Raw genomic sequence first — 19,248 nt, forward strand, 5'->3', positions numbered from 1 at the left:
TTTTTTGGGAATATATTTATATAACATGGTATTTTCATGGTATTTTCATGGTATTTTCTGGTACGCTGGCTTTTTTTTTAGGTATATATATATATATATATATATATATATATATATATATATATATATATATATATATATATATATATATATATATATATAAAACATGGTATTTTCTTGTCTTTTGGACATGTACCATAGTAATACAATGGCATTTTTTGGGAATATATATATATATATATAAAACATGGTATTTTCTTGTCTTTTGGACATGTACCATAGTAATACAATGGCATTTTTTGGGAATATATATATATATATATATAAAACATAGTATTTTCTGGTTTTGGACGTGTACTTTGGTAATACAATGCAATTTTTGGGGAATATATATACAAAACATGGTATTTTCTTGCATTTTAGACATGTACCATGGTAATACTAGAGGTCGACCGATATTGGTTTTTACCGATACCGATAGCTAGGTTGGACCACACTGGCCGATACCGATTAATTAACCGATAGTTTTTGAAAATAGATACTGAACGGCAACTAAAATAGTGCTCTGCTATTTTTAAAAAAGTACTAAACCATACTTTGTAAATTAATAAAAATATTAATTTTAATTATATATTGATCATTGAAGTTATTTCATAGTTCATTAATGTTAACAAAATAACACCCTAACAAGGAACAACACTTCTATTCTACAGCTTTCATCAATCTTAGTTGATGTTACAAATGGGCTCATTGTAAAGTGTTATTTCATATTAACAGTAGGGGTGGGAATCTTTACATTTTAACAATATGTAAAATTGCAGTTTCTATGCTTTTTGTTTATATTTGGAATCTCTGTATGTTAGTACTGCCTTCTTAAAATTAAGATTCAATTTAATTACGATTTTCTATATCAACTAAATATAACCATGCATCACATTCTCAGTTTTCAATATTACTGCACATGGCCACATTTTCATATACATTTTATATAATTTATTTTGAGCAAAATTTACTTTATTTTTTTCTTATATAAGCAGGCTACTTTTAAAACAATTACTTATTTAAAATAAGTAGAATCCGAAAGTTGACAATAGTTATTTTTTCTTTTGCGTTTGATTATTACTGATGAGATCATTGACAGTGGCTGCTTTAACAGGCTGCATTCAAACGAATGCACAGATCTATTTCGATATATCAGATGTCCTGCTCTGCTCTGAAAATATAACTGAGTGTGTGTACATGAGTTTCGTATAAAAGTATTTGAAAATGCAATTTAACCGCATCTGCAATCGAGCTTTTTAGGACGAACAAACGCAAAGAGCAAGTGAAAGTCTGTCAGTGCGCGAGTTTTGTGCATCTAATAGTACTGCATTACAAACGGCAGAAATGAAGGCATGTGTAAAGTAAAACACTGCGGGTGGAAGCACGCACTGTCAAGCAATGCACACGAGTCTCACAGTGCAAATTCTGTGCAATGAAGCCAGCCGCGTTTCAGGCGCTCACGTGTGCCATATGCGGGTAAAAACACAAAAGCTCCTTGAGGAAAGGATTGCGATGCATTGGGTGCAAACCGGGCAAAAGTGCAGCGCTGCGTTGCGCGGACAACTCGCAGGTATCTCTCTCACACGCACAGGATGTGTCGTGTAGTTCAAGCAGAAATCTAAAACAGTTTATTTAATCACCAAACGGGCAAATGTTTACTTCAAGAATGATCAAAAAAGCGGCAAAGATTAGTTTAAACAACAGATCAAACAGAAAGAGAAAGTGCGTTCTATATTGTTGTAGCCATTTAAGAAAATGTGTTATCTGTTTTACATTTATGTTTAAATATTATTTGTTTGTGTTTTGTTTCAGTTTAATCTGTTAATTACGAAAGAAGTTTGTGTAATTTGTAAATGTCATAAAGGACGTGGTATGAATTGGACGTGGTATGAATTAGACGGCAATACGCCGGGAGAATTTGAGAGGGTCAGACACAATTTTTTGACCACTTCCACCTTTTTATTTGTGGAAAATCCCTTCTAAAACGAATTTCGTTTTATATAATTTTTATCTAAATTTTTAATACGTTTTTGTTGATCAGTTATTAAAATCAAGTAAGAACAAGGAAAATTGCATTGTGAAATAAAGTGCGTAACAAGATGCAAACCCACCATGCTTCCGCGGACTGAAGAAAAGGCTAAAACATAAATTATAGCTCTATATGAAGCATACAGACTTTATTAGAGCTACAGAAATACGAATTTATCACTTAAATGCACAATGCTCAATCTTCCAGCCCAGGGTCAAGCCTTTATAAACATTAACAACAATTTGGGACAGATATGTAATGTAAAACTATGAATGGCACGCTGTGGCGCAGCAGGATTCTGTTGGCTGAATGAACACGGTTTGCTTTCTCACATCAAGTCTTTAAATCTGCAATTTTGCTGGCTAAGAATATGACCAGCTGGATATAAATCAATGCAAATATATGGTAACAATCCTGACATTTAACATTGGTGTCTGACTTAACCTCTCATACTCTATGACAGCTGAGTGGAGCGTGAGCCGCTTCAGCAAAGAACGCAATCCGGAAAAACTATCGGCATGGATTTTTGCCGATAACCGATAGTTCAGCCAATCAACTATCGGTGCCGATTAATCGGCAAAACCGATACATCGGTCGACCTCTAGGTAATACAATTGCATTTTTTGGGAATATATTTAAATAACATGGTATTTTCTGGTTTTGGATGTGTTCTTTGGTAATACAATGCAATTTTTGCGGAATATATATACAAAACATGGTATTTTCTTGCATTTTGGACATGTACCATGGTAATACAATGGCATTATTTGGAAATATATATAAAACATGGTATTTTCTGCTTTTGGATGTGTACCATGGTAATACAATGGCTTTTTTTTTGGGAATATATAATATATTCACATTTAAATTTTTGGGTGAACTATTCTTATAGGGTTTCAGCTTGATTTCATGCTGTTCTTGGCTCTGTCGGTAAATTGTGATGTTTTTTTAGTGTTCAAGTGGAAGATTGTTTGTGATATACGTTATTTGACAGAAATGAGAGAGCTTTTAAAATGAGTAAATGAGTATATAAAACAGGTTATTGGAGTTTTACAATAAAATGTTGTTTCAATATTTCTATTTCATGTTTAATTCAATGTGTGTCTTGCATCAAATTATTTTAGAGCTGCAAAATGGTTAGTTGCAATTAATTGATTTAAAATAAAAATGTTTGCATACTATATGTGTGTAAAAAAAATAATAATAATAATATTATGAAATATTATTGCAATTCAAAATAAGCTTTTCATTTTAAAATACTTTAAAATATAATTTATTTCTGTGATGCAAAGCTGAATTTTCAGCATCATTACTCCAGTCTTCAGTGTCACATGATCTTTCAGAAATCATTCTAATATACTGATTTATTACTTTTATTATCAATACTCAAGTTTCCATCCAGTTTTTGTTGTTTTGTTATCGACAAAGAGAATATGCGTAAAAAAAATTAACAAAATTTGTTGTCTCCAGCCTGTTTCCATCCAACTGGCTTTTTGCCGATAAAATGGTGTACATGAAGACGTCATCCCTGAAAAACCGAGTTGTCGCATACGTTTTGGTGTATTGCAAAAAAAAAGTTGCCCTTGAGCTGTTTCCATTAATAATTTCACCTATTGCGCAAATATCATAGGCTTGTTCTTCATCCATTTGAAACTAAACTTTATTATACAGGCTATTATTTAATTGTAGCCTATAGGCCTACATACAACTATTTTTATATCACCATTTTATATCATTTTAGAATGATTTCTGAAGGATCATGTGACACTGAAGACTGGAGTAATGATGCTGAAAATTTAGCTTTGCATCACAGGAATAAATTATATTTTAAAGTATTTTAAAATGAAAAGCTTATTTTGAATTGCAATAATATTTCATAATATTACATTTTTACACGCATATAGTATGCATACAATTTTATTTAAAATCACTAAGTGCAACTAACCATTTTGCAGCTCATTGAAACGCATCGGATTAAACATGAAATAGAAATATTGAAACAGCGTTTTCTTGTAAAACTCCAATAACCTGTTTTATTTACTCATTTACTAATTTTAAAAGCTCATAATTTTCATACATAAAAGAAAATAAGTTTTTTTATATACTTTATTAATTTAAAAAAATCATTTTCTTTTTTTATAATATGTGACCCTGGAGCACAAAACCAGTCTTAAGTCGCTGGGGTATATTTGTAGCAATAGCCAAAAATACATTGTATGGGTCAAAATTTTTGATTTTTCTTTTATGCCAAAAATCGTTAAGAAATTAAGTGAAGATCATGTTCCATGAAGATTTTTTGTAAAATTCCTACTGTAAACATGTTAAAATGTAATTTTTGATTAGTAATATGCATTGTTAAGAACCTAATTTGGACAACTTTAAAGGTGATGTTCTCAGTCTTTTTGATTTTTTTGCATCCTCAGATTTCTGATTTCAAATAGATGTATCTCAGTCAAATATTGTCCTATCCTAACAAACCATACATCAATAGAAAGCTTATTTATTGAGCTTTCGTATGATGTATAAATCTCAGTTTTGTCAAATTTAACCTTATGACTGGTTTTGTGGTCCAGGGTCACATATAATGTAATTTATTGTATAAATAATATATACATTTAATAAGTCTACTTAATATACAGTATATAATAAAATGTTTTATGTATGTAATTTGCAGACTTTATTAAGAAATTGAACTTAAAATGATATATATATATATTGTTTTTTTTATTTTATAGTATTCATTTTTTCAATATGTTATGTGTGTGTGTGTATATATATATATATATAAGCAAACATGTGCTAATTTTTTTAATTTCAGACTGAAAACCCTCAAACTTAAAACTTTTAAAACTTGGAAATCTTTTAAAAAAAATTTAAACGTCTTAAACTTTTTTTAAGCTGTTCAAACTTTTAATAACATTCTGGTCCAGCTTTCTCAAGCTTTGTCTTGACAAACTTTTTTTAATCTACTTATGATTCTAACATTTTTTTGTTTGGCAGTGACATGCACTGATCAGTAATCTCCGGAAGGGGATGTCATTTATAAAATAATTAGCTGAGTCATCTTAAATGATGATAATTTCCCAAATGTCCTAAATTATCGTTCCTATGAATGATTTAATAGCAGAGACTCTTATTAATAGAGAAAATAGAGCTGACTGAGAGCCATTTTAATTCTCCTCTTTTTGATTTGTGGCCTGAATACCTTTTGAACTTTTCCGCAAGGTGTATGTAAGCGTTATGTAATGTCACTGTGAGAAATGTCAGTCTGTACTGTACTGTATCTACATGTGTGTGTGTGAGAGTAGTGCAGGTTTGCCTCTATATTTGGCTGTTGTAAAGAGAGCCATGTGGCCTGAACCCCCTCCAGATCAACTAGTTTGGGTCTCGCTCAGCTGGTCTCTTGCCGCAGTCCGGTTTCTCTGATTCATTCACAAATGCAGGCACTTGTCAAACGCACAAAGCCAAATAATGAATGAGTGCTGCAGTAATCGCAGGTGCGGCTGGAAGGCATCTTAAAGCATAGCTCAATAAAATACAGATGAGATTTACAAAAAATTACCAAATTTGGCTCTAGCTTACCTCTGAATATGATTATTTTAACACTTTTGAGGAAGCACTAAATTACCGAATAAAGCTTGATGGGTTAACATTTGAAAATGATGAAATTAATGCAGTTTTACAGATACTGTAATAAATATTTCTTCATTTTAAAAATATTAAATCATATTTTATTTGTTAAAAGAAAACCAATATATAGTATAATATGATATAATAAGAATGTATTTGGTATATTTGGTCTCTTAAAACTTGCCTCTTGATTATAAAACCCTTGAAATTGCCAAAAAAATAAATAAATGCACATTTCACCTTTGAATTTTTATTGTTAAAAAATAGTAAGGGCTGAATGATATATAATAAAATAAAATTGAGCATTTAATTTTATTAATTATTTTATTAGAATTTTTAAATAAAATATTACAAAATAAGAGATATTGGTATTATAATATTAACATCGTCCTGTAAAATAAAAATAAAGTGTTTAATAAAAAATATTTTAAAACGCATGTTCAAAATTACAATTAAAAATGTTCTTAATTTCATAATCTTCAAAATATTAAACCATCAAGCTTGTATTTTGACAGAAAACCAATATATAGTATAATTTAATAAGAATGTATTATTATGTATTTATTTATTTTAATTTTTTCCTGGTAAATTTACAAAAGCGTGTTAAAAATTTTCAAAAAAAATAAAAAAGTCGCCTTTTTTCAACCCTGTTCTTAAATACTGTTTATTTAAAAAAAAAATACAGCACAATAATATTACTATAGTAGTAATATATTTCTTATTTAGTTTCATAACTGTGCATTTTTATTTAATAATTGTAAAATATTTATTGTATAGTTTTACATTTTTATTGATATTGATATTTTGATACACAGCAAAAATGATGTTTTAAATTATTAATTAAATTAATTATTACAGTAATAAATAAATTATTATATTATAATTGTATTAATATAATAACTGTTTTTGCCAAATGGTGTACAAGTAAACAAGTAAAGCAAAACTGAAACTCTTTAAAAACAAATATCACGTTTTAAATTGTAATCACAATTTTTTTTTTTTACTTTTAAAGGTAAAATATGTACTTTTTTGGTCATTTCAAGGGCTTTATATGTTTTAAGAGACCAAATAATACATTCTCATTATATTATACTATATAGGCCTATTGGTTTTCTGTCAAAATAAAAGCTTAATTGTTTAATATTTGAAAATGAAAAAAAAAAATTAAGAAACATTTCAATTGTAATTTTGAGGAAATATTTTGTTAAATGCTTAATGGTTATTTTACAGCATAATAGTATAATTACAATAGGAATATATTTCTTATTTTGTTTAATATTTAATTTAATAGTTGTAATAAAATAATACTTTTTTTTAGGAAATGCTCAAATTATTACAATAGTAATTTTTCAAATTTTTAGTATTTTAAGAATTATAATATAAGCAGTCATCTTTATTAAATGCTCAAATTTTATTTTATAGCACAATGTAATTATTATAATGTAATATTAATTTATTTTATTTTGTGTTTTTAATAATTTAATTATCATTTAATAATTGTGTGTGTGTGTGTGTGTGTGTGTGTGTGTGTGTGTGTGTGTATGTATACATATATATATATATATATATATGTATGTATATAAGATTTATACGTTTAAAAAAGTACAACATTAATTTTATAACATCATTTATGTATTTGCAATTTTACTGTTTAAATGCATTTTTTGGAACCAGTTATCTTCATTAAACAGTCTAAGTAAATACATTTAAATAGCACTTTCGATGCAGACTGGGTTTTTCCTGTGCAGTGGAAAGATGGAGTTTGTTGATACTGATTTAATCTGAATGGTAACCATACAGAGTCTAGTTATTCTAACTGAATGTATTGACAAAATTTCAGAATTTAATGTAAACGATGACGCATTTAGTAAGGTTAGGAAAATGAAGTTAAAAAGTGTCCTAGAAATCAATTTAAGGCGAATATCACAAATATTCAGATTAAAGTAAGACCTTATAGAGCAGTCATGAGACTATTGCTTCAGAATAGATTAATTTACGGCAAAAAAAATGCTCTTCTTTTGCCTCGGACAAGTACATTTTTTACTCGGACAAGTAAATGTATAAAATATAGTTTTTGTCAAACTGAAAAAAAAAAAAAAAAAAAAAGTTTTCTTTTAAATTCAATATGCAAAATCACTATTATAATTTTTTTTCTTCCCTTAATTATGCAGCGCTTACCAGTTACCTTTTTTTTTTTTTTTTACAATGAAACTTGCAAAGGTCTGCAATTTCAAACATTCATAAAAAACACACCTGTTTTAACAGACTTTTAATTTGTGTCTCCGGAGACAAACACGCAGCCATTTGTAAACGTGTCTGTGCTGCAGTGTTTAAAGATGCACTGCTGTTATTTTTACTCTTTACTGCAGCGTTCAGGTCTGGATCTCCGCTGTTAAAGGTGAAGTGTGTTATTACAGCGTCACCAAACAACTGCAAACGTAATGACAGGTTCCACTCAGGCATTTGAACACGCTAGGCTTGATGTCCATGTCCTTTTTTTTTTTTTTCTTAGACTTTTTGTTTTAGTCTAAATTAGGGCTGGGCGATATGGCAAAAATGTAATCTCAATATTTTTTTCCCCATATTGAACGATAACGATATATATTTCGATATAAGCTGTTGATGTTGCCAGCTTTAAAATAGTATCCCAACAATGACTAAAGCCACAAAAATGAAAGGGTTCATTAAATTACATTTAAAGTATAGTTTATTAACAAAAACAGATTACAGATTTGGCCTTAAAAATTAAAACAACTTACTAAAATAAATTAAAAAAATAAAAGTTGTGACAGAGTATGGTAAATGAGAGTAAATGTACAAAATGTAAACATAAAATTATTGTAAAAACATAATTTGTAACACAATTATTTATTTATTATTATTATTAACACAATTGTTTATTTTCTCTATTATAGGTTGAGCTATTTAAATTAGAGGCAACCACTGTATTTTGAAACAATCTACAGTATAAATAACAAAAAATTACGACACGGTTCTTTCTTAATCGTATTAAGTGCAGACAATTCAGCCGTAATCTAAGTAGGCTACTCTCTAAATATTCAAAGTGCAAATAGAGACGGATATTTCAAGCATGATACAGAGCTATAGACATACGCAACCTATCATAGCCTACATACAAATAACAGCCTAGATATGTCATGTAGCCTAATTTGCGTGCATTGGGGGGATTAAAATTGCTTTTGAATGCGCGTGCGTTTTTTGCTTTCGGTTTCAGTTTTAACAATCGCGCCAAACTCTCAGCTGAGCTAAGAGTCACTTTTCAGATAGCCAAACCACTTAAATAACGGAATTCGTGCTACCTTTTTTTGTCGACAATTTCAACATCTTTGGATAATAACTCGAAGTTAGTTTCACTTTCGTCGCTGCTTCCGCTCTCTTTTTTTTGTCGTCCTGGTGTTAAGTTTGCTTCGCAAAGTGCGGTAGGAAATGAACTTTGTACTTTGATGTGCACACGCACGCTGTACGCTGATTGGCTGTTGTCGCATATTTCTACTGTGTGATTGGCTCTTAGATTAATCCACATCGAGCAAAAAATGTGATTCGATATGATATCGTTTATCGGCCCAGCCCTAGTCTAAATCTAAAAATACTCTTTAATATGTCAGGTTTTACAGGGTTAATTTGAAAAACGACACAGTTGAGGTTTAACAAATGCTGTCCGGTGATTCAGCGTGACTCGGATCTCTCCGTTTATACGTATAACCGTGAACTTCTGACGTGTGCACTAATCATTAACACTCAGACATTATAATCACTCATTAAGTTTAGGACTCAATGAATGGCTGAGTAATGACTTTATTATGCAGTGACTGATTGTGTGTTTCTCTCTCTGGTACAGGTTTTGTCAGTAGGTGCTGCGTCTCGATGCAGATGCTCCGGGTGAAATGAATAAGGCACCTCAGCCTCTGTCAGGACCCCCCTCCGCCCCTCCCCACCCCTCCGCCCCACTTCCCGCGCCTTCCCCGGGCCTGTCCCAGGTAACACACACCACATATCATGCATATATATCACCCATAGTTCAAGCCAGGGTTGCCAGATCTATGTTTTTTGCTTCTCTAAACATTATTTGTACATTTAATGTTTGAATTTTGTATAAAATGTACAGGATTTATAATCTGAGGAAGTTTATTCCCATTGATTTTGTGCTATAACTTGTAGTAAAGCGTAAGAGACTCAGGCTTCTGCTTGAAATGAAGACGAAGCGATCTGTCACGCCACATTTAGGAGCATCAAAACAACATTTAATGTCTGAATTTTGTATTAAATATGTGACCCTGACCACAAAACCAGTCATAAGGTTAAATTTGACAAAACTGAGATGTATACATCACATGAAAGCCCAATAAATAAGCTTTCTACTGATGTATGGTTTGTTAGGATAGGACCATATTTGGCCGAGATACATCTATTGGAAAATCTGGAATCTGAGGGTGCAAAAAAATCTAAATATTGAGAAAATCACCTTTAAAGTTGTCCAAATTAAGTTCTCATCAATGCATATTACTAATCAAAAATTACATTTTGATATATTTATAGTAGGAATTTTACAAAAAATCTTAATGTAACATGATCTTTACTTAATTTCCTAATGATTTTTGGCATAAAATAAAAATCAATAATTTTGACCCATACAATGTATTTTTGGCTATTGCTACAAATATACCCCAGCGACTTAAGACTGGTTTTGTGGTCCAGGGTCACATATACAGGATTTATAATTTGAGACTTTGGAGTTCATTCACATTTATTTTGTGCTATAACTTGTAGTAAAGCATAAGAGACTCGGGCTTCCGCTTGAAATGAAGCATAAGCGATCTATCACTCCATATTGAAGAGTGTCAAAAAGACATTTAATGTTTGAGTTTTATATAAAATGTACAGGATTTATAATCTGAGGCTTTGAAGTTCATTCACATTTATTTTGTGCTATAATTGGTTGTAAAACGTCAGAGACTCACGATTCCGCTTGAAATTAAGCTGAAGTGATCTGTCACACCACATTTAAGAGTGTCGAAACAACATTTAATGTTTGAAATTGTAATAAAATGTACAGGATTTTTAAGCTGAGACTTTGAAGTTTATTTACATTTATTTTGTCCTATAACTTGTAGTAAAGCATAAGAGACTCGGGCTTACATTTGAAATGAAGCTGAAATTATATGTCATGCTACATTGAATTTTGTATAAAATGTACAGGATTTATAAACTGAGACTTTGAAGTTTGTTCAAGTTTTATTTTACGCAATAACTCGTAGTAAAGTGTTAGAGACTCGCGCTTCCGCTTGAAATGAAGCTGAAATGATCTGTCACGAGCTTCAAAACAACATTCAATGTTTGAAATTGTAACAAATCTGTCACACCACAATAAAAAGTGTCAAAACTTTTGTATAAAATGTACAGGATTTATAATCTGAGATTTTGAAGATGTGAAGATTTGCTACAATTTGTAGTAAAGATTAAGTGATCTGTCCCGCCACATTTACAAGCATCCAAACGACATTTAATGTTTGAAATTGTGATAAATCTACAGGATTTATAAGATGAGACTTTTAAGTCATTCATGTTTATTTTGTGCTATAACTTGTAGTAAAGCATAAGAGACTCTCGGTTTCATTTGAAATGAAGCTAAAGCAATATGTCACGTTTGAGAATTGAAATTGTAATAAAATGTACAGGATTTGCAAGCTGAGACTTTGTTTCTTATCAAAAAAAAACAAAGTATAAAACTCTTTGTGATTATTGGATTGGATGCGCAATTATTGCTTCAGATTCATTTCAAGCGGAAGTGCGAATATTTGATGCTTTACTACAAATTATACCACAAAATAAACATGAATGACTTCAAAGTCTCAGCTTATAAATCCTGTAGATTTCATCACAAAATTCAAACATTAAATGCAATTTTGACGCTCTTAAATGTGGTGTGACGGATTGCTTCAGCTTCTTTTCAAGCGGAAGCACGAGTATAAAATAAAACATGAATGAACTTCAAAGTCTTGTCTTATAAATCCTGTACGGTTTATACGAAATTCAAACATGAAATGGTGTTTTGACGCTCTTAAATGTGGTGTGACAGATTGCTTCATCTTCATTTCAAATGAAAGTTCAAGTCTTATGCGCTTTACTACAAATTATAGCACAAAATAAACTCGAATGATTTCAAAGTCTCTGCTTATAAATCCTTTATTACAATTTCAAACAATAAACGTTTCAAACAAATAAATGCTCTTAAATGTGGCGTGACAGATTGCTTCAGTTTCATTTCAAGCGACAGCGCAAGTCTCTTAACACTTTTCTACAAGTTATAGCACAAAATAAACATGAACAAACTACAGTCTCACCTTATAAATCCTGTAGCTTTTTTTTTACAATTTCAAACATTAAATGCTGTTTTGACACTCTTAAATGTGGCATGACAAATTGCTTCAGCTTCATTGTTTACTACAAGTTATAGCGCAAAATAAACCTGAATGAACTTCAGAAGGAATGAAAATTACAGTACAACTTAGTGATGCATATGTGTCTCTCTTTAGCCCGGTTTTCCTCCTGGTCCGCCGGTTGTGTTCGGCACCCCTCCACCACAGATGAACCCCACAGCCCCACCCCGACAGGTACGGCACTCTTAAAAAAACACATCACTTCCTGTGGGCGTCCCGGGTTGTTGATCCATTAGTTTCCTCCATTAGCAATTCAAGATTTTCAATAAACAACCAAACCAACCAGCCTTTGTAACATTTATTATAACATTGTAATAATTTGAAATATTCAAGTATCAAACTCTGAGGTGTCCCATAAAGCAGAGATGTCCAAAATCTGAGATAAAATATGTAACATATTTCAAAAATCTAGCACATTTAACATTTAAAGGGAACAGTTATTCCAAATCAGTGGAGGTAAATTAAATCAAGTCAAGTCAAGATTTAAATAATTAAATACAATATATATCTTTAAGTACCCATCTTATTTTGATTTGTTTTAATTATTATTTTAATTTAATAACACGTAAAAATATTGTTGGGACTATTTTTAATTAAAAAAAAAAAAAAAAAAGTATGATAATAAAAAAAATATTAATTTATTTGAAACATTAAAAAGAAAGAAAAAAGCAAGCTAATAAATAAATAATAAAACCTTAATATACGATTATAGTACTTGTTGATATTGATAATTATCTATTGCTAAAATTATTTCAAATTATTGATTTTATATTTTATTTTAATTTTAATTTTAGTAATTTAGTAAATATGTCTGTTATTTTATTAGTATTTTCATATGGTTATTTTTTTATTAATTTGCCTTTTAATATTAATATTTTAATATTGATATACTAATAACTTTTTGAAATTAAAATTAGAATGGTTGTCCTGTGAAATCAGTTAATTTCTTTTTTTCCAATTTCCATTTTTTTGTGTGTTATAATTTTTCTTTATTCCTTTTTAATGGCTAAATTAAATATTATTAATCAGAAAGCATGTTTAATAAATTAAACTATTTCACATTGATTTATTAGAAGTATAATAAAAATGACGTTTACGGCCCTATGGTTTTTTTTTTCTCACCATATGTTTTATTGTTACCAAATTTTAAGTTTTTGAATGCATAAAAACAACTTAATTTATTAAAATTGATTCTTAAATTAGCCTTTTGAAATGTTTTTTTTTTTTTTTTTTTTTTTTCAAATTAAATTTTTCTGGTTATCAAAATAGCATAAAACATTAATTTATCTTTTAATTACTGAAAATGAAACAAACTTTATTTTATTTAAAATTAAAACATGGAAGAAATGTTGTGTGATTATTCCTTAAAAATAAGTTTTAATAATTTAAGTAGTCGCCCTGCATCCTCCTGACCTCTCGTTGTGTGTGCGATTGGTGCGACTGAGGTGCTTCTGGGAAAATGGGATTTTCTCGTCTGCTTTTGTGGCTGGTGTTGCTTCAGTTTCTTGACCTTTGACATGTATGTATGGCTTTCTCTTTCTAGTTTGCCTCAGGTCCTAGAGCTTTACCACAACAGGTACTAACACAAACACACCCACATTTACTGAACTAGGTCTGAAACATACTCTACGTCAAACATTAGTTTCACATGGTAGGAATTCTGCTTTCTAGTTGCATTGTTGCGGAATTCTAAGCTAGTATAAAGTCTTCTCTTTCTGAGCAGTAGTTTGAAAATAATTTAAGCGAGTTAAATTTTGTTAAACTGCTGAAAGTTTATAGCTACATTATATCCTGATTTATCTAATGAGAGAGATGAGGGATGAATTTAAAAAAGAACAATTAAATCATTAAAAAAAATTATAAATAATTAAAAGGTTAAAAAATTTAAAGATTTAAATCATTTAAGAAATAAAATGAATTTAAATAATTAAAGAAGCAAGTAAGACAAAATAAAATGTAATAAAGAAAAATCAGATAATACAATACGTTTTAATTATTAAAAAAGACAAATTACACTCAAATAATAAAAAGAAAACGAAAAAGTATAATAAAATAAATTAAACTATGTAATTAAACGTATAAATAGAGAAAAAGGATAGCATAATAAAATTAAATATATATATTTTAAATATTTAAATAAAAAAGAGTGAAAATGTTGAAAAAAACAATTTAAATAATTAAAGCAAGTAAGATAAAATAAATTTTAACATAAGAAAAATCTGATAATAAGTCAAATTTAATTATTTAAAAAGACAAATTACACTTAATTAAAAAAGAAAGCAAAAAAGTATAATAAAACGAAATTATTAAAAAAATTAAACTAAAAAGAAAAATGAAAGTGAAAAAATATGATAATAAAATAAATAATTTAATTAAACAATTAAAGAGAGAAAAAAGGATAAAATAACTAAAATGAAATGTATATTTAAAAAAAATTAAAAATGAGTGAAAAATGATAAAGTAAAATTAAATGTTTGAATAAAATATTTAAATAAAAAAAGAATGAAATTAAAGATTTAAATCATTTAATAAATCAAAAAAAGAAAGGTTTAAATCATTTTAGAAATTTAAGGAATTTCAAAATTAAGGAGCATATAAGATTAAATAAATAAAATTTAATAAAGTAGATAAAATTTTATTATTAAAAAAGACAAATTACAAGGAAATAATTAAAGAAGAACAAAACAGTATGATAATAGATAAATGAAATGATTAAAAAAGAAAAAAATAATTAAATAGAAAAATGAATTAAAATAATCAAATAAATAAAATAAAATTATTTAATTAAACAATTAAAGAGAGAAAAAAGGATAAAATAACTAAAATTAAATATTTAAAAAAATGATAAAGTAAAATTAAATGTTTAAAGAAAATTTAAATAAAAAAGAAGTAAATAATAAAAGATTTAAACCGTTTAATAAATCAAAAATGGAAAGGTTTAAATCATTTAAGAAATAAAATGAATTTAAAAGTTGAAGCAAATAAGATGCAATTTAATACAATTTAATAAAGTAGATGTAATTTAATTATTAAAAAATACAAATTACAAGGAAATAATTAAAAAGGAAACAAAACAGTATGAAAATAAATAAAGAAAATGAAATTATTAAAAAAGATAAGTAAAGTAAATAGAAAAATGAATGTAAGGAAGTATGATAATTAAATAAATAAAATTAAATGGTCTAATTAATTAAATTTGTATACTTAAAGAGAGAAAAAAGGATTAAATAAAATGTTTAATGTTTAATAAATTTTTTAAAAAAATTCAAAAAAGGAGCAAAATTATTTAAAAAAGGAAAACTAAGAATAAAATAAATAAAAATAATTTGAAAGGTACTTAAGTAAAGAAAAGAAAAAAGAAAGTAAGAAAAATATTTTAGTTTAATGACAGACATTCTGATGGAAACTCTGAGTGCTGAGTTTTATCACATTGTCCAGGAGTTTGCGTGCCCCTCGTGTAGAGTATGTTTCTAGCCGTCGTTGTCGTCTCTATCTCAATGGTGCTAAATGCTGTGTTTGTTTGCATGCTGCTCTGTTCCTCTAACTGTCTGCCGGTGGGTAACACACTCTTCATCTCTCTCTCTCTCTTTCTCACACACTCCTCTGCTGTGTGTGTGTGTGTGTGTGTGTGTGTGTGTGTGTGTGTGTGTGTGTGTGTGTGTGTGTGTGTGTGTGTGTGTGTTTGGTGCTGCTGAAGGGAGGATTCAGGTCACTGCAGGTAACACTCACCAGCTTCTCTTACACTTACAATAATCTGTCTTTAAAGGAACCGTGTGTAAGAAAATGGCCCTGACATGTCACTAGACATTAAGAAATCATGTTCATTTCAAATACTTATATCACTGACAACAGTGGTCCGGTCAGGATATTGGCATTTAAAAGTGAAAGTTGCAGCCCTCAACTGATGTTGATGATGTCATGTTGTGTTTTGGCCTGAGGCTCCACCCTCCAGCTATCTACCAATCACGAAGACAGTAGAGTTTCGTCATCCGGGTTGCCAGCTCTGCACTAGTTACAGCTGCAGCTATGAACGTGTCGGATAAAACATGTATAACGTTACGAAACCTAAAAGACCTCGTTATGAATCCGAAATATGTCGTGACAAAGTCCGAAATAAAACAAGGATTTGTATAGGAGATGCCTTTGAAAGATGGAGACGGCTGAAAACAATCTATGTTCTGACTGAAATGTGGTATAACAGTACATCTTTACGAAATATTTGGCTAATCGCCATTAGTACATTTTTGCGATGCATAATTACTTCGCAAAACATCTCTCGTGAAGCATAAACATAATTAACAGAAGAAAAAAATGACTGTGTAGGACTCGTCACTTGCCGTTGGAAGCTCCTTGTAGCAGCCTACGTTCCTGCTGGATCCTGCAGCTTATCTGGCAACCTGGAGTCAGGGGGGATACACCGTTCTACAGTATTTTGAAAGTGATTGCAGTACCAGTTTTGGCCACAATCCTACATATGGTTCCTTTAAAGTCAGTCTGAAACTCATAAACCACTTTGCTTTCATATTATGATGAATACACTTCTCTGAGGAATTAAAAGTGTGCGGCTTATTCTGGTTCATTGCATCTGAAAAGACAACTAGATGAAAAAGTCTGTCAAGACAAGCTTTAGGTTGGCTTAAAAAAAAGCCTGATCAGAAAGTGTGAAAAGGTTTTTAAAAGTTTTTGAAATTGTAGAAATGTTATGGTTTTCAGTCCAAAAAAGATTGAAGTTGAATGTTTTCAGGCAATAAAGTCTGTCAGAGGGATGGATGGATGGATAAATGGATAGATAGCATATTGCTAGCATGTGTTTTACATATTTAACATGTTACTAGCATGTAGCTAGCATGATTAGCAAGTTATTAGCATTTTACTAGCATGATTAACATGTTGCTAGCATGATGAGCATGTTGTTAACGCATTGTTAACATGTTTCTAGCCTAATTAGCATGTTGTTTGCATTATTAGCATGTTTCTAGCATGATTAGCAAGTTATTAGCATGTTACTAGCATGATTTAACATGTTGCTAACATGTTTCTAGCATGATTAGCATGTTGTCAACATGTTTCTAGCCTAATTAGCATGTTGTTAGCATTATTAGCATTTTTAGCATGATTCGCATGTTAGCATGATTAGCATGTTGTCAACATGTTTCTAGCCTAATTAGCATGTTAGCATTATTAGCATTTTTAACATGATTCGCATGTTGTTAGCATGATTAGCATGTTGTCAACATGTTTCTAGCCTAATTAGCATGTTGTTAGCATTATTAGCATGTTTCTAGCATGATTAGCAAGTTATTAGCATGTTACTAGCATGATTAACATGTTGCTAACATGTTTCTAGCATGATTAGCATGTTGTTAACATGTTTCTAGCCTAATTAGCATGTTGTTAGCATTATTAGCATTTTTTTTAACATGATTCGCATGTGATTAACATGTTGCTAACGGGATTCTAGCATGATTAGCAAGTTATTAGCATGTTACTGGCATGATTAACATGTTGCTAGCATGTTTCTAGCATGATTGGCTAGTTATTAGCATGTTACTATCATGATTAACAAGTTATTAGCATGTTACTAGCATGATTAACATGTTGCTATCATGTTTCTAGCATGATTAGCATGTTTCTAGCATGATTAGCAAGTTATTAGCATGTTACTAGCATGATTAACATGTTGCTAGCATGTTTCTAGCATGATTGGCTAGTTATTAGCATGTTACTAGCATGATTAACAAGTTATTAGCATGTTACTAACATGATTAACATGTTGCTAGCATGTTTCTAGCATGATTGGCTAGTTATTAGCATGTTACTAGCATGATTAACAAGTTATTAGTGTGTTACCTGCATGATTAACATGTTGCTATCATGTTTCTAGCATGATTAGCATGTTTCTAGCATGATTAGCTAGTTATTAGCATGTTACTAGCACGATTGAGTTATTAACGTGTTACTAGCATGATTAACATGTTGCTATTGTGTTTCTAGCATGATTAGCCTGTTTTCTAGCATGATTAGCAAGACACTAGTATGTTTCTAGCATGATTAGCATGTTGTAAGCATGTTTCTAACATGATTAGCCTGTTACTAGCATGTTGCTAACATTAGCATTTGTAGCCTGTTGTTAGCATGATTAGCAATGCGCTAGCATTTTTGTAACATGATAAGCATTTTACTAGCATGTATCTAGCATGATTAGAATGTTAACATGTTTCTAGCTTGATTAACATGTTAGAATGTTGTTAACATGTTTCTAGCATGTTATTAGCATGTTACAAGCATGATTGGCATGTTACTAGCATGTTGCTAGTGTGATTAGACTGTCGCTAACATGATTCTAGTTGCTAGGCTCTGTTAGATAGATACACAATAAACAATAAACGATATAACGATAGATAGAACAGAAAGAAAACAAGCTGATAAAAGATCTGATCTAATATTTGATCATAATAGAGCTTAAATAGTCAAGCGTTTCTGTTTGTTTTTCTCTTATTTCAGCCGTACTATGCCAGTCGGCCCACTTTACCCACCAATTCTGGGCGTGTCCAGCCAAGCTCCGCCCCTCGGCCCATCCCCCCTCCACACGGAGCCCGCCCCCCTCATGTGTTCCAGCCTGGCCCCTCCCAGATGATGATGATTCCCCAGCAGCAAATCAGCTTTCCCAATTCACAAGGCGCTGCTTACTATATACCTGGCCAAGTGAGTCAGGTAAGATTTCAAATCTTCTTTTTTTTTCTTAAAATATGTTCTGAGGTTATTATCATTAATTACAATCATTACAAAAAAAAAAAACTTTTCATTTAAATGAAATAAAATAAACTTTTTCTTCAGCTAGTTGCCAAAACAGCATTTTTCATTTTCGTTTGTAAACTAACTAAAACCAAATAAACTAAAGTAAAAGCTAAAACGTTTTTAAAACTATTTAGGCATGTAAAAAAGTAATAATAATACAAATTATTCTAAAAATAAAATTAAAACAGAACATAAAAATAATAGTATACAAAAATAAAATATGAAATAACAAAACTAATAGTATATCAGTGACACTAAACATTGATGTACTGATGAATAATTTACAGCAAG

The 19,248-nt window shown here is 30.0% G+C and overlaps 1 protein-coding gene across 1 annotated transcript in view; it reads left to right on the forward strand.

Moving 5' to 3' along the window:
- Positions 1-9,559: 9,559 nt before the first annotated feature.
- LOC141285213 (eukaryotic translation initiation factor 4 gamma 1-like) overlaps positions 9,560-19,248 on the forward strand; it is an 11,059-nt gene continuing 1,370 nt past the window's right edge. The window contains exons 1-4 of the mRNA XM_073818254.1: positions 9,560-9,699; positions 12,256-12,333; positions 13,703-13,735; positions 18,664-18,873. Coding sequence (XP_073674355.1) covers positions 9,607-9,699; positions 12,256-12,333; positions 13,703-13,735; positions 18,664-18,873 — 414 coding nt within the window. The 5' untranslated portion in view covers positions 9,560-9,606. The remainder of the gene's footprint in view (positions 9,700-12,255; positions 12,334-13,702; positions 13,736-18,663; positions 18,874-19,248) is intronic.

The sequence above is a fragment of the Garra rufa genome, chromosome 14, assembly GCF_049309525.1.
Source record: "Garra rufa chromosome 14, GarRuf1.0, whole genome shotgun sequence".
Taxonomy (NCBI): Eukaryota; Metazoa; Chordata; class Actinopteri; order Cypriniformes; family Cyprinidae; genus Garra; species Garra rufa.